The following is a 15233-nucleotide window of genomic DNA, read 5'->3' as shown; positions in this document are numbered from 1 at the left end:
TGAGGTTTGAATCTTTTAATGTGACAGAGAACCACTGATGTCTCCGGTGATCGTGGTGCTTTGCCAAAACAGGTTCATAAACATGTGGGTGTTGATTGAGCGTTTCCTGGGTGTTAATAGAAAATATTTTGCAATCTTAGTTCCATATGCAGTGAAACCGTTTATCAGCCAACAAACCTCAGCACTGTGTACACTGAACGTGACTTTTTTACTATTTTTTTTACACTACAAAATGTGTTATTAATGAAAAGGGTTGCCGGAGTGTTTAAAGGGATAGTTCAGGTTTTTGCATTCCACGTATGGTTGTATGAGGTCTTAACCGTTTAACTAGTTGACATTAACTTACCACTAAAGGCATCAGTAGAACAGCAGCTTCTGTGTTCTTTTCTTATGTGGCCCTGCAGGAAGTTATTTCACACAAACTGAACACCTGCTGCTGTCGTGCAGGTTGGTAAGTAAGATGCTGTCAGGACCTCATACAACGACAGCTAAAAATCTGAGCTATACCTTTAAAAGCTGTCTTGTCACCTGATTTGCCCTTTGACAAAACTGTATTATAAAAATATAACCTTTCTGTCTTCGTACCCAGATCCACCTGACACTGAGCAGAAACACCATCAGTCAGATCCGGCCGTACGCCTTCGCTGACCTCCAGGACCTCCACGCACTCCACCTGGACGCTAACCGCCTCACCACCCTGGATGACTCCCACTTCCAGGGCCTGGTGAACCTGCGGCACCTCATCCTTGCCAACAACCAGCTGCACAGCATATCAGAAGGAGCCTTCCAGGTACCACTCTATTTTCAGACTCATTCATACTGTCACAGGTAAAAATACACAGCACATCTGGAGCCTGTCAACAGGTTGATGCTTAATATGGAGCTAATGCTAAACTATTGTCACTGCTGCTGCTGGTATTCCAATAGTGTACTTTTGTGTTACTGGTGCAAGTAACACAAGTAAACACATCTGTGACTACTGTGACACAAAAATATTCAGAAGTTACAGGTTTGTCCAATTTCCTCCCTCACTTCATGTGTCCGCCTCATCTTCTGTGCCTGGTCCTGCTCTCTGTCGTACTCACAGTGAGCACATACAGCCACTGTCCTCCATTTCTGATACAACAACTCATTCGGATTTCAGATTTACAGGAAACACTGCTCCTCAAGTGGCAAAAACATGACACTCAAGGTCACCTTACAGTATAAAAGTACAAAATACAATAAAAAAAAATAAAAAATACAAGCAGTAAAACTACAACATTCACAGCTAAACACTTAAATCAACGAGAAAACTAAAAAGAATCAGGGAGGTAAGATAGAGACAAAGGATGAAGGAGGTCAGAAAGGTAGGAGGGGGAAAGATTTGAAGGAGAGTTTTGAAGGTGAGAAGCAGGATCTTGTATTAGCCAGTGAAGTTGTCATCTACTGATGATGCGGGCTGCTGAGTTTTGGAGCAGTTTTTGGAGGGAGTTTATGAACTCTTAAAAATATGTTTTTGCCACTTTATCTTGTTCATAAATGGCCTTTTCTAAAAAGAATTTTCCTTGTAAAATGATCACTCTCCCCCACTTAAGCCTTCAGAGACAAACACCGTTATTGAGCTTGCAGGAATACAGGAACTTCTGGTTCACTGCTGTCTCATTTGAAAAGTGTGTTTCAAGGCTGTTTTGTAAAATAACACGTTTAAACCTACTGATGGAAGCAGCAGTGTATCAATAACCCCTGTGAGCCGTGATTTAAAATCTCTGTTTCTCTTGAGAGTGGGCATTTTACAAATTGACACAAACTGCAGTTTCCAGTCAAGAAAAGGCTGTATAATGGTGAGATGAAGTGCTTCATAGACGTAAAGAGGCTTCGATTATTATTTGGGCTTTTTTTTTCGGTGCAGGGTGTCAGTATTTCACAGTGTCACGTTTAACACAAAAAAAAAAGTCAACAGAAGTATAACTGAAAGTAAATACGTGTCATTAATAAAAGGTTGGAACAAAAAACCAGTCGTGTAATTTTCCTCCCAGGGGACAGTCGTGGAATTTAGGCCGTTTAAGAGCGATTTTCTGTTCACGCGGCTCTTTCAACATCTCTTTGACAAAGAACTTAAAGTTCCTTTGTCAGAAGGAAATGAGATTTCTTTTGTTCGGAAAGTAATAAAGCACAGATTAATGTAATGAGAACTGAGCCACGACGACGACGTTCAAGCAGAGTTCCCCGATTGTGTGAATTATGAAAGTAATTACAGCAATGACAACAACGCTTATGGTTCTTCAACAGGCTCTTATCGCTCCTGTGCTCCTCCTCCTCTCTATCACCACCGCATATATCACAGTTTTCCTGCTCTGTCCTTCATTCCTCTGTTTATTTCCTCTGACTCTGGGTTTCATGCTGATAACGCTGATCCCTCCCTCTTTTCCAGGATTTCCTGGAGACCCTGGAGGACTTGGATCTGAGCTACAACAACCTGGTAGACATTCCCTGGGAGACCATCGCTCTGCTGATCAGCGTTAACACACTGAGTCTGGACCACAACCTGATTGAGAGCGTCCCCGAGGGAATCTTCTCTAACTTGCACAAACTGGCGAGGTGAGGGCTGCAAAGTTGTCCTCAGTCTGTGTGTGTGTGTGTGTGTAGTTTCTGCCTCAAGCTGTGTCCAATAGGATATTCTTAAATGTACCTCCATCCACACTAACCCACCTGAAAACACACGTTACATGACCATTCAGTAGTACACAGGAAGCCGCTGGTTGCTTAGTAACAGAAAATCCTCTAAAAAATGTGGAAAAAATAATGAAAAGGGATTTTTTTAATCGTCTATCTGTCCACACTAAAAATGCAATCCTGCTTTCAAAATAAAAGTCTGGGGTTTCTGTTGTTCCACTGTAAAATACAACCGTGCTGTGTGGTTGGACCTCTCACTAGCACGTTTGAGTGAAGTCACACTCAACACTGAGTGAGGGAGTAAAAGAGTAAAATACAGTTATTGCCTCTTTTTTTTATAACTTGATAGATGTGCTCCGAGTCGTGCAGGAGTGTGTGGTGCAGCCTCAGCCACTTTCACCAACGCCACGGGCAGTTTTTCAATCAGACAAACACTCGTAAAAACACTGACCACAGGCGGAGAAGAAAGTGGAACAAATGCACCTTTAAAATAGTCCGACGACCATGACCTGTACCTCGGAAAGAAGGTAGATGAATGGAGGCATCTTGAAAGCTCTGAAAATGTACGTACCTTTAATAAATGTGGAGGAGGTCGGAGAGACACGGAGGGGCGAGGTTGTGGATGGTGGAGGATTTTGAATTGAATTGTGAGATTAACCTGGAGCCAGTGGAGTTGTTGTAGGGTGGGGGGTGATATGGTGGAATGAGGGGGGGTTCTGGTGATGATGCGGGCAGCTGAAGTTTATGGATTTGTGGGAGGGAGACCAGAGAGGAGAGTGTGGGCGGTGATATATTTTTTTACCTGTTGATGTCAAAATAATTCTGTTGGGTTTTGTTTCCCAGTTGAAGTTTGACCACACTAAAGAGGGCGATACACTTTTCATGCCCTTCCTGTGAGGAGACCCTCGGTGTTTGACTGCAGGAGCTCTCGCAGCTGCAGTAACGGCTGTAGTCAAACAGCTATTGTTCAGATAGCAGCTGCTACAGATGCTTCGGCTGATTTGTTGGTTGCTGAACAAATCTGCCAGACTCATCAAAGCCTCCCTCCGTTGTACAATGTTACAAAGTGGTCACTACAGACCTGTGTAACTGCTCCCTGTTGCTTTTCAGAGCAGACAAACAGCTGCACAGCACTGGAGCTCTGCTCACAGGTGGGACGTGAAGAGTTTAGCACCCTCTTTAGTGCGATAACACTCATTCAAACATTCAAGGGTAATGGAAAAGACACCGCCTTGGGTTTTTCTTTCACTGTCTCCTTAACATCTATTTATTAAAGGCAACTTCTGCAGGTGAACTAGAGACAACAGAACTGGCCCATTCTTTTACATATATATATATATATATGTATATATATATATATACTGTATATATATACACATTGCAAAATTACATAATTGCAAATCAAAAGTTTCCTTGTTGTGCTTAATCTTCCCCAAGATAGCAAAATATAAATAAATAAAACAAACCTCAGTTATGTTGTTCACGGCTGTATAATGCTATAATAAATAATGGTAGAATACTGATTCAGACTCTAAACCTTCCACTGGTGAAAATATTTGAATGGATGGAGAATGAAAGACCCAACCGTGCTTCTGTTTGTTGGAGATTTTGTTATGAGTAAAGCTTCAGAATTAAAATAAACCACATGTTTTGTGAAATGAAATCAGCTCCTATGGTTCACTGAAGCCACAGCAGGATGTAGGCAGGACGCAACTGAACCGATAACCACAGACCTCAGTGTGAGGCTGCTGTGATTCTCTGCTGTGCAGTTTAACGACAATTTTAGAAATGAGTCCAAGAAAACACAGCAGTGTGATTTACTTTTTTGAGGGGGTCAGTTGTGGGAATGATATTAGCAGTTTAACCCTTTACAGGGCACTCATTTAAATACTTTGAAATTAAAAATGTCAACCCTGGAGTGTTATCAAGGGCACAGCTCATGTATGAAAATCAAGGTCCATGAAAGTACCACACATGGTTCCTATGTGTAAGAATATAGATGAAAAACATCATTTTAGAACATGTGTTTTTCAATCCTGGTTCTCAGGGACTGCTGTCCTGATTGATATTGATTGATTGAGATCAACAACAACCACTCCCCTTGTTTGGAGCTAGTTCTGAGTCTGAGCTCCGATATCTCTCTTCTTGTTGAAAACCTATTTTATTCAGAAGTAAATATAGAGCGACGTCTTCACCTGGAGGCTTTGAACTATCCTGTGCCACCGCCTTGCAGCTCGTTACTTCCTGTGTCTACTGCTGCGTTCAAGTGGAACTTGTGATTGCTGGACTGGAAGCCATGTGTAGGACATTCAGAATTTTGTAAATTTAACAAGTCATGAATAAAGTAGGGGTTGTTTCTAAACCAACATCAACAATGTTTGAAAAAAGCCTTTTTGTATACAGGGTCCACAAATGCAACAGAAAGACCTAGAAAAATGAAAACAGAGGCTCGATAACACACAAAGACAGCATGTGATGTCACATCAGTACTATATAATATATTTACATAGGTAATAGAGCTGCAACTCACGATTATTTTCATAATAGATTAATTGTTTGGTCCATAATATATCAGAAAACCTCAAAAAATGTTGATCGGTGTTCGTCAAATCTGGAAATGATGATGATTTGAGAAGCTTAAACTATCAGAAATCTTGTTTTGATCATGAAAAAAACTTTAATTGTTTCAGCTCTAATAGGTAATACTTGTAATGTTGGATATTGGATCTTCAATATTTAAAATAAAAGTACCTATAATCCATAAATATGTAAACCTTTTCCAGGATGTATCTTCAGGGGTCAACCGCTCGTCGTCTCCAGTAATTAGATAGTAATTAGATTAAATTAATTAACAACAAAACACCACAAAGTCTATTTTCTCCAACGATTCCCCCCAGAAACATTCAACAACGATGACTTCACAGGAAGCTAATAGCCGTGGCGAGCAGGGAGTGCCGTGCATTTTACTCGCGGCGTTATTTCATGGGCAGCAGTTTTTTTTAATTTGTGAATTTGTGTTTATGTGTTAGGAAAACGCTCACACATGCACGTGTTGGTATGTGCGGGTCCATACGTTTGTGTCTCCGGGGCAGAAAAAACCATTAGAACCTTTTAAATAAATCAATTTATATTGGGGGGGTTTTTCCCCTCTATTACCTGTCAATGACCGTATGGGACGTAAATTGAAATGGATTAGTTGATGAGGTTCATGGGTTTGTGCCGGTTAAATAATTCTGCTATAGACTGAAAACATGCAACCTCATAATAATAAGAAGGACGCATTATTTTCTGTGGAAACTTTTAAAAGGCAGAAATACAGTAGATGAGCTCTGCAGGAGAGAAGACTTTTAAAGTGAATAAAAATAAAACAAACAGGGTGTGACTCCTACTTTAATTAAGAAATGCCTCCCTCAACAGAATGTTGTGTAAAGAGGTTTCATCACAAGGTCCACTCACTCCAACAGCTCTCTGTAGCCTCTGGCCTTTATTACACAGTAGCCAATTTTATGGATTCACCAGCCATTCCCGTCCACTGATGAGAGACACAAGATGTGTCTGAGAACTATGGGAAAACCATGACAGCGGAGTTTCTGTTGAAGCGGCTAAACTCAGGATCAGAAATAAGTCTGCAGTGTCTTCACAAGTGTTTTTCAAAATGTGTTTTTCAAAAAGAAAGGAAAAAAGTTTAAATCTCAGGTGAATTAGATAGATAGATAGATACTTTATTCATCTCACAGAGAAATTCATATTATTATTAATGTGAATTATATTATAATTATATTAATTATTGAAAACCTTACATCCCACTCTGTCCCATCATCCCACTGGTCAAAGCTCTGTCCCCACAACATGTGAGACGGAGACAGTCATGTTTTTTGGCAACTGTTAAAGTGTAAAGCTGAGTATAAATGAGCTATAAAATTCAGAGAAGCTGGCAACTACGGGTTACAACCAAAGGTGGAACGTAATGAATTACCTTTACTCACGTTACTGTAATTGAGTAGGTTTTTTGTGTTCCTTTACTTTTTAAAGTAATTTTCCAAATTCTACTAAAGTATGTTTTTTCTACTGTCCATTGCTACATTTTAAATCACATCTGTTACTGAGTAAAAAAAATGTTGCCTGAATTAAAAAGAAAAGGAAAAAAATCACACACCGGAAACTTTGGCAGTGAATGGTGAAGACAGGTGAATGATGACGACAGGTGAATTGACTCTAATTAAGGTCCCTCAGTGAGTGAGAATTTAAAGCATTTGTGACCTTTGACCCATTTTAACTGATACATTGTGTTTACATATTTGAATTATGTCAGCACACACAATTCATGTGAGATTTGTGTCCCCACACAAGAAAGAACCCCAACCTTGTTAAAAAAAAAGTACATTTTAAACAAGCTACTTTTTTTTTTACTTTAACTTGAGTACATTATTAGATCAATACTTTTACTTGTACTTAAGTAAAAATGTTATCAAAATATTGCTGAGTAGAATATTTCTCCTTCCACCTTTCCACCAACTGAATCATTCCACTCCCACCCTCCCTCTGCCCCCAGAAGTCATTAATTTGCCATTTTTCTATGACTCATTAACTCGATAACCTCTGGCTATCGTCTACTTCAGCACTGTACGCCTCTGTGGCTGTTAGAGAGCGGGCAGGATGGTTCGTGAAAGACATACACCAGCCAATCGTTACATGTGGTCTGAATGAAATGATTGGTCGTGTTTATTGCAATAGTGCAAGAGCTACAGACACTCGCCACAACAATAAGTAATTGCTTTAAATGATCTGTATGTGTTCTCTGTCTCCGTCACCAGACTGGACATGACATCAAACAAACTGAAAAAGATCCCTCCCGACCCGCTGTTCCTGCGGATCCCGGTCTACGCCAAGATGAAAGGTTCTCCTCTCATGGCGCTGGTGCTGAGTTTCGGCGGGAACCCTCTGCATTGTAACTGCGAGCTGGTGTGGCTTCGCCGACTGACCAGGGAGGACGACCTGGAGACCTGCGCGTCGCCCAAAGACCTGGCTGGAAAATACTTCTGGACCATCAAAGAGGTTTGTGGAAGTGACAAACAAGCTTTATTTCAGAAATCTATGAACAATCTGAACCCAGAGGTGACGGGGAAAAAATCATTCTAAATATATATTCATTTGAAAGTCTGCCTTAGCTGCAGAATACAAATACAGTACGTTACCTAAAAACGTGTGCTTTTAAAAGAGATTACTGGCCGACTTTAGTCTCTGCTGTGTTAACTTTGGCAAACTCAGGACACAGAATCACTTGTTTGTCAAGGACACATCAGCAGGACCGATGGTTGGTGTCACAGAGAAGTCAAACTCGTGATGAGAGTGTGGTGTTGTCGTGTTTAATTTTCTAAAATATAAATTAGAAACACTGTGTCCATCCAGTTTAAACAAAGTGACCATATATATATCATTGAACCATATATATATCATTTTTAAGTCAATGAGATTCCATAAAATGTCAACGAAAGGACAAAAGTAAAAGCTAATTTGCTTCACTTGCTCAAGTTGAAATGTTTGAACTTGAGTGAAACATTTGATGGATGCAATTCTGCACAAGGCAATTATAAGAGAGACTGGAAGAGAAATGCTCCTCACCCACAGGTGGCTGTTTGAAGGTTGTGTATATTATACGAGTTCACGTGAGAAAACACAAAAGAACTAATGCAGCTAAGGTTATTGGAGTAACACGACATTAAAACTTGCTTTGAACAAAACACAGTTTTGTTCTTTGTTTGATGTCATTAAAGACATTGTGGACAGTACGTGATGGGACATGCAGCATGTGCCTGCATAATTAACGATAATTATAATTAAGAAAATGTACTTATCTGCAGTCTGAAGAGAGACGCTACTGCACCTGCTCGTGTAGGAGAAAAGCTGACTATGTCATTCAACAAAGAGGGGTTTCAGCTTCCACAGTCACTCTGTCATTATGTGTATTTACTATACTTTTTCTTCATTTTGCTAACGGATGGATTTGATGAAAATGCTCCATTACTTTATGGTAATTTCACTCACACTGTTGCAGGAAGCCGGAGAATCAGTGTTTTTGTCGCCGGTTTTTGCACATTGACACAAAGACTCAAAAATGTTATTGTAAATATGTTTTATACGGTTCAAAATTCTAATTTAACATGCAAAATCTGTTGTTCTAAATAAAACTTTCATTTTAAATTGTTAATAAACCGTTGTATCATGCAGTAAATTGTAAAAGACTGCAAGGTATTGGAAGTTATTCTGGTAAATGGGGAAAAGCATTTACTCACAGGACATTTTCTGTCCCTTTTATGGTTACATTACATTTATGTCACTCAGGATATAAATTAAGCTAAGCTGGTTATTCCTGATAATCAATAATGACATATCTAAGCAAGTATAAATCAACTCAGAGCAGCTACACCACTGAGAATGCGTGTTGTTTTTTTTACCGTCCTGCTATAAGAGGATCATATAGATGACTTTACACTTATTCGACCCAGACCGACCCTTCTGGCCTGATTGAGAGCTACAGTGATGAGGGGAGGTTGCGCCACCAGATTATGACAGGATTAATTGGTATCACAATAGAGTGGATGATGAACGGACCAGTGCCTCTCCTCCAGTTATAGTCATGGACCTCCTTCACAGAGGGGCTGTAGGATCACTATAAGAGGATTAGCCATGAGAAGAGGTCGAGCCAGAGACCTCTGTGTCGCCAAAGTGTCGGGACATATTAATTATCAGGGAGTTAATAGCGTCTTTTCCTCTGTGAGGACGAGTGAGCCACAAGTCATGACTGCATCCATCAGGGGTCAAACAATAGCCATCAGCCACCAAGCAAGTTTCCAGAATCAATAAGAGCTCCTTGGCTGCTTGTTGCCTTAAAGGGATAGTTCATGTTTTCTCAAATGTAGTTTGAGGAACACAAGGAAATAAGATTTTAGCCATTTAACCCTCTTATGACCATCAAGATAATGAGGCTGCCTGGATTTATATTGATTTTATGGCTGTAGAATTGTCAAGAAATGTTCACTGAGTGAGAGATCCTGCTCCTTTTTCCAAGATAACTTTCACTTTCGATATCTGGCAGTTATTCAACTGTTTAGGAATTACGGTGCTGAGAAGCTGACGCCACAAACGTGTGACGCGCTGGTGAATCTTGTCTGTGATTGGACGGTCGTATATGGGCGTAAAGCTCTATTTCTCTGCTTTCCGGTATCCATCCATCCAAAAATATGCATCTGGAAATGTCTATGATATTGTTATTTTGCCATTAGACAGCTTTTCTGTGTGAAAACTGAAGTTTGTGCTACTTTAAGTGTTCACGCTCTCTCTCTCTCACCAAAGACCAAGGTTAAAAAGAGTAGTTCCATTGCTGCCTCCATCAATAAGTTCAAATATAATGTTTTGTGTCTTTGGTGTTGGAAATCCTTCTTGTAGATTTCACTTATGTGACACACTTATCAATTGAGGCAGCAGTTGACTCGCGGCGACCTTGTGAGCTAAAACACACTTTGGTGTCTCAGTTTTCCGTGCTTTTTTTTGGTTGTATTCACTGATAAGAAGAGTGATTGAGTATTCATAGTGTTTTTCCCTTCAACTCCCAACTTTTGGTATTTTCACTCTCTTCCAAACTCTCACATCAGGGGGTCGCTCACTTCAATCACAGCTTTTTAGTCTCAGCTTCACAGCAGCAATCGAGGGTCATGTAATACCAGGCAGCAAGGTACTTATTGTGTATTTGAAGCTGCAGCCCTGCAGTCACCAGGTCAGAAACCATCACCGCTGCTAACAAGAATTGAGACAGGCCGAGAAAAAGGCCCGGAGTCACGCTGAGTGGTAGGAATGATGAGTAAACCCCAGTAAGCCTCAGCTGCCCTGCTTGGCCTCGCGGTAATACTCCACCAGGGTTTTTTCCAGCTTTATTCAGGCTTAGATGCGGGTGGGTGGTTTTTAAATAATGCAAGAGTGAGAAAAACCCTCAGATCTCTTAATCTCGATTTGCAAATAATTGAACTCTCTCTGAAACTCTGTTGGAGGAAGTCAACAATGCAGGTCAGTCAGAGCACATATGGCGAGAAAATGACCTGGTTTCCAAAAGTGCCATCTCCAAGGAGGCATTGGGTCTTGTGCCCCCTCCCTCCCACTATCACTGTACTATAACAACAAACTCAGAAGCCAACAGCAGTGAGAAGACTCACATCTGGGTAAACAGCAAATCAAGCTAAACAGACATTTTTTTAAATCCCAAAAGTAAAAAAAAAAAAAGAAATACACTCTAAGCTCTCCGGTTTAGTGGGTCTGAAACGGGTCTGACCTGAGTCTGACTCCAGCGCTGCCTCATCTCTGATGCAGTGGTCAGCAGCTGACTGTAAATCCATGTTTTCCACTTGTTTTCTTCTTTTTTTCTCCCCCATGCAGGAGGAGTTTGTTTGTGAGCCTCCAATGATCACGCGCCACACCTCCAAGATGTTTGTGATGGAGGGTCAGGAGGTCAGCCTGCGGTGCAAGTCCATTGGCGACCCCGAGCCGTCGACACACTGGGTCAGCCCTGACGGGAAGCTGATCGGAAACACGTCCAGAACCATTTGCTACGAGAACGGATCACTGGACATCCTGAAGGCATCCGTGAAGGTAGAGACGTGGTTTTCATTAGCAAGGTGGCAACTTTAATAATTTACTACATACCAAAGATCAAATATGAATCTTGTGTTCTAGGACTCTGGAACGTTCACTTGCATAGCGTCTAATGCTGCTGGGGAGGCCACCACTCCTGTTGAGTTGGTCGTCAACCCTTCGCCACACTATGACCCCAAACTCGACCTAGATCCGGGTCCTTCGGACATCCCCACCTCCATCAAGTCCAACGTCAGTGGAGGCCAGGCGCGGTCGGACCAGCAGAGGGTCAGCGTGTCGGACCTCACGTCCAGCACCGCCACCATAAGATGGCCGCCGCAGAACCACATACCGGGGGTCCGCATGTACCAGATCCAGTACAACAGCTCCACAGACGAGATTCTCATATACAGGTAAGACGACAGCTCTTTACTCCACAGTGAGGGAAGGGTTTCAATCCAGCTCTCTTCTGAAGCTGAATATGAGTCAGTGAAAATATTCTTGTGCACCATTTAAGACACATTCCCTGACACTCATATTTTCAATATCGCTGGAAAACAACGGGATCTACTTCACTAGATATCAGGAAATAAATATGTCCTATGTGAATATACAGCATGGTTTTGATGTGATGTCGCAGTGTTATTATCAAGCCCTTGTTTGGTCTGTGGTCTGCCTGTTTCAGTATCTTCAGACCCTCTAAATAGATACATCTGTGATGTCATACTCACAACTATTTTTCCGAAAGCTTTGAGTTCTGGACGTCTTCACAATGTTGTGATTACAAGTTGAACACAACAGTAAAGATCGCAGCAGTTCATAGTGAGTAGTGGGAGAGTGATTGCAGAAAGAAATTCAAAACATCCAGCTCAAGGCCAATCTCTGGATTTTAAGGAAGTAAGGACTTCAGACAAGAGGAGAGATAATGGAAATGTATGTGAAAAATCTACGAGATTGCAACGATTAGAGGCACTCTGGTATTAAAAGCTGGACCTTTATACATTTTAACATTTGTAGTGACACACTCACAGGACGCTGCTTTAGTATGTTCAGCTTCTAGATGAGTCCAACAAGAAGATTCAGTTGGTCCTCTAATAAACCTTTACTTGTTACTTTTTGCACCTTTAATAGAGAAATTGTATTAGCACACAGTAGCGCCCATGGTAAATTGCCGTGGGAATGATCACAACTCACATCTCCTTATATGGACATCCTGGGGGTGGGTGTTTATAGGTCACATATTATTATTATTATTGTTCAGGCGTTTTTTCATCTTCGTACGTGTTGTTGAGTCAAATGAACTATGACATATTTCCAAGTTTATATAGTTGGTGAAAATGAATTTTTCTTTTTCATCAGATTGCCCAGGTTGTGCTGAAAAAAAGGATATAAGACACTCTGTATATGCAGATTCTTATACCCTCTGTATGTATGTTTTAACATAGTAATGGGAAAAAGCAGCCGAAATGCTGTGTTCTGAGGGTTATTAGAGTAAATGTCTGTATCGAGTCAAGTGGAAGTGTGTCTGTGCGTCTCTGCTGCTGATGTTTTGGAGGCTGAAAAGCTTAGTGAGCAACAGAGGAGGAGTAAACTCATAAAATACAAATTGGTGATTCCACTTCAGGCAACATAATGCAGCGCAGGTCAAGTCCTTGGTTAAAAACAGGGGAGTTATCAAATGATCACCATTGATTTGACTCTGAAGTTGAAAAAAAAAAAAAAACAGAACGCGAGGACAGCGTCGGGTCTGGAATGAAAATCAATGCTTATTGATGCACTTAACTCTCAATCATCTGTAAATATCTGCTCACGGTCGCGCTGTTGTTGTGAAATATTCTCCAAGTTAACTAGATGCTGATCAGACGAACAACAAACTGTGTATGAGTTTCACTTTAGACTGAATTCATTATTCTTTCTTTTCCTAGTTTCCGCAGGTTTATGTCGTATAATAGAATAAGAAAGATTTTGGAAGTAAACACATCTGATGATTTAATTATGGATCATCAAATAAAGAGTTATCTGAGGAAACAATGGTGACACATTGATAATTGAATCATAGCTCTGAGAACCATAATCTAATCTAATCATATAGGGAAGTACAGAGATAGTGATAGTGTGGTAATGTTTGCTCTCACAGATGCATTGGTGGAGTTGTGGAGGGAAAAGTGTCCCTCAGGAAAAATAAGTGTTTATGAGACCTCAAACAGAAATCCCTCAGTCTGAGCTGGGATCACATTTAAAAACCATTTTTATATTTGAAGGATCCTCCTGGGAAAAATCTGGATTTTCAGGGTTCGAGGCTCAGATTTCACACAGAGGACCGCCAAATGGAAAAATAAAAGAAGAAATTGCGAAATATAAAAACGACTGCGTGGAGAAGGACAGAACATTAAGATTAATGAAAATGCACATGAATGTACTATTTGAAAGCAAAGACTGGGCAGAGAAATGAAACATTTATCACTCATTTTAGTGTGCAGTTTAAACCCAGGTGGAGTCAGGAGATGGTAAATGATCAGTGAAAATATCCCTGGTGGAAACTCATTCAAACCTAAGCCCTCCCCTTCTTGATTTGCACGTCCTATTCCAGAGCGTGTTTGAGGTTTTACATTCTAAGCGAGTGAGTGTGAGCCTTCTGTCAGCGACCGCGACCGCGACTGCTGTACGGTCCCCGCCGGGTTTATCGCCTATAGCAACATCACCCGGGAATGCTTGATTGAGTGTCGTTATGAAGCATTTGGAGGCGGAGCAAATGACAGTTGGAATTTCTCGGAAATGTATACAAGAAATGTGGAGTCAGTGTTTTCTCCCACGTTGACTGGAGGAAGTGGACGGAGCATTGACGCAGATTTTAACCTGGTCTTTCTCCTGCAGTTGAAGAGGACAGTGGCATCACAGGTGTCCTTTAAGCCTGTGTCACACTGAAATTAGGGGGTAGATCCAGGATTTTTAAACCCGGGTGAATCCACTAAAAAACTGTTGCGATTAACATTATTCCAATTTCCAATGGTTGTTCTGCCATGTGGTGTTTACATCACCTGTGTACAACTTGTTACTTCACAGTAGAAACAAAATGAGTCACTCTTGTCACTGTTTCACACTTATACTGCTGTCTTTATTGAAATCAATCATTTAGATGACCCCATTATTGATGAAATAAATGATACCGGGCACTTTCCCATGTTTTTAAAAAGTAAGGATCACTTACAAACACTTGAAGATAACAGCTATGTGTTTGGGGTATAAGTGACTTACAATATACTGTCCTTGTACAACACAATTCTATAATATTATATGTATAATCTTATATATTAACTACATGCCTGGATTTATTTAGATTCTATGGCTGTAGAATTGTCAAAAGAAATATTAACTGAGTGACTGCTTCTGCTCCTTGTTCAAGGATAACTTTCACTTCTGATACCTGGCATATTAGTAATTATTATATACTGTAGTTATTCAACCGTTGAGGAATTATGGTCCTGAGAAGCTGACGTCATAAAAATAGATACAGCAAGGAATCTATTCTTGAGATTATTGTAGACTGAAGCAGGTGTAGATTTTATTAAGTTAACCTTTGGGTATGAGGCTAAAAGTGTTTTTAGTGCTGTCCTCTTTATGCTTGCATCTGCCCGCCTTGGCACACGGAGCATGTAAAAGATCATGAGCTGTCACTTCAACATCCATATTTAGGCTCAACTTCCATTTCTCTCCATCAGATTTATCAGTAAAGGATTGCAGTGCAGGTTCTATGTTAACATTCAGTCTGCTGTGGCAGCCCGACGACGCCTCACGTATTCCAAAGCTCAACAATTTGATTTTGTGGCTCAGTGGGGAAAACCGCGCCCTCCCACTCTCAGAGCAGCTGTTGTTTTTCCCTGGAGCTCAGTATTTACTCTGCGTATGTCCACACTGATCGCTGCTCCAGTGGAGCTGCCAGCAGGTTTAGACCGAGC

The 15233-nt window shown here is 40.8% G+C and overlaps 1 protein-coding gene across 4 annotated transcripts in view; it reads left to right on the top strand.

The window, feature by feature from the left end:
- The window catches only part of si:cabz01090165.1 (uncharacterized protein LOC100333421 homolog), a 228343-nt gene that overhangs the window by 188272 nt on the left and 24838 nt on the right, over positions 1–15233 (top strand). For all 4 annotated transcript variants that reach the window (XM_058634134.1, XM_058634133.1, XM_058634135.1 and 1 more), the window contains 5 exons: positions 590–790; positions 2414–2580; positions 7470–7710; positions 11083–11295; positions 11380–11690. In XM_058634134.1, the coding sequence (XP_058490117.1) occupies positions 590–790; positions 2414–2580; positions 7470–7710; positions 11083–11295; positions 11380–11690 (1133 nt within the window). The remainder of the gene's footprint in view (positions 1–589; positions 791–2413; positions 2581–7469; positions 7711–11082; positions 11296–11379; positions 11691–15233) is intronic.

The sequence above is a fragment of the Solea solea genome, chromosome 7, assembly GCF_958295425.1.
Source record: "Solea solea chromosome 7, fSolSol10.1, whole genome shotgun sequence".
NCBI lineage: Eukaryota > Metazoa > Chordata > Actinopteri > Pleuronectiformes > Soleidae > Solea > Solea solea.
Note: the sequence above shows the minus strand (reverse complement) of the source record. Positions and strands in the feature narration are given on the sequence as shown.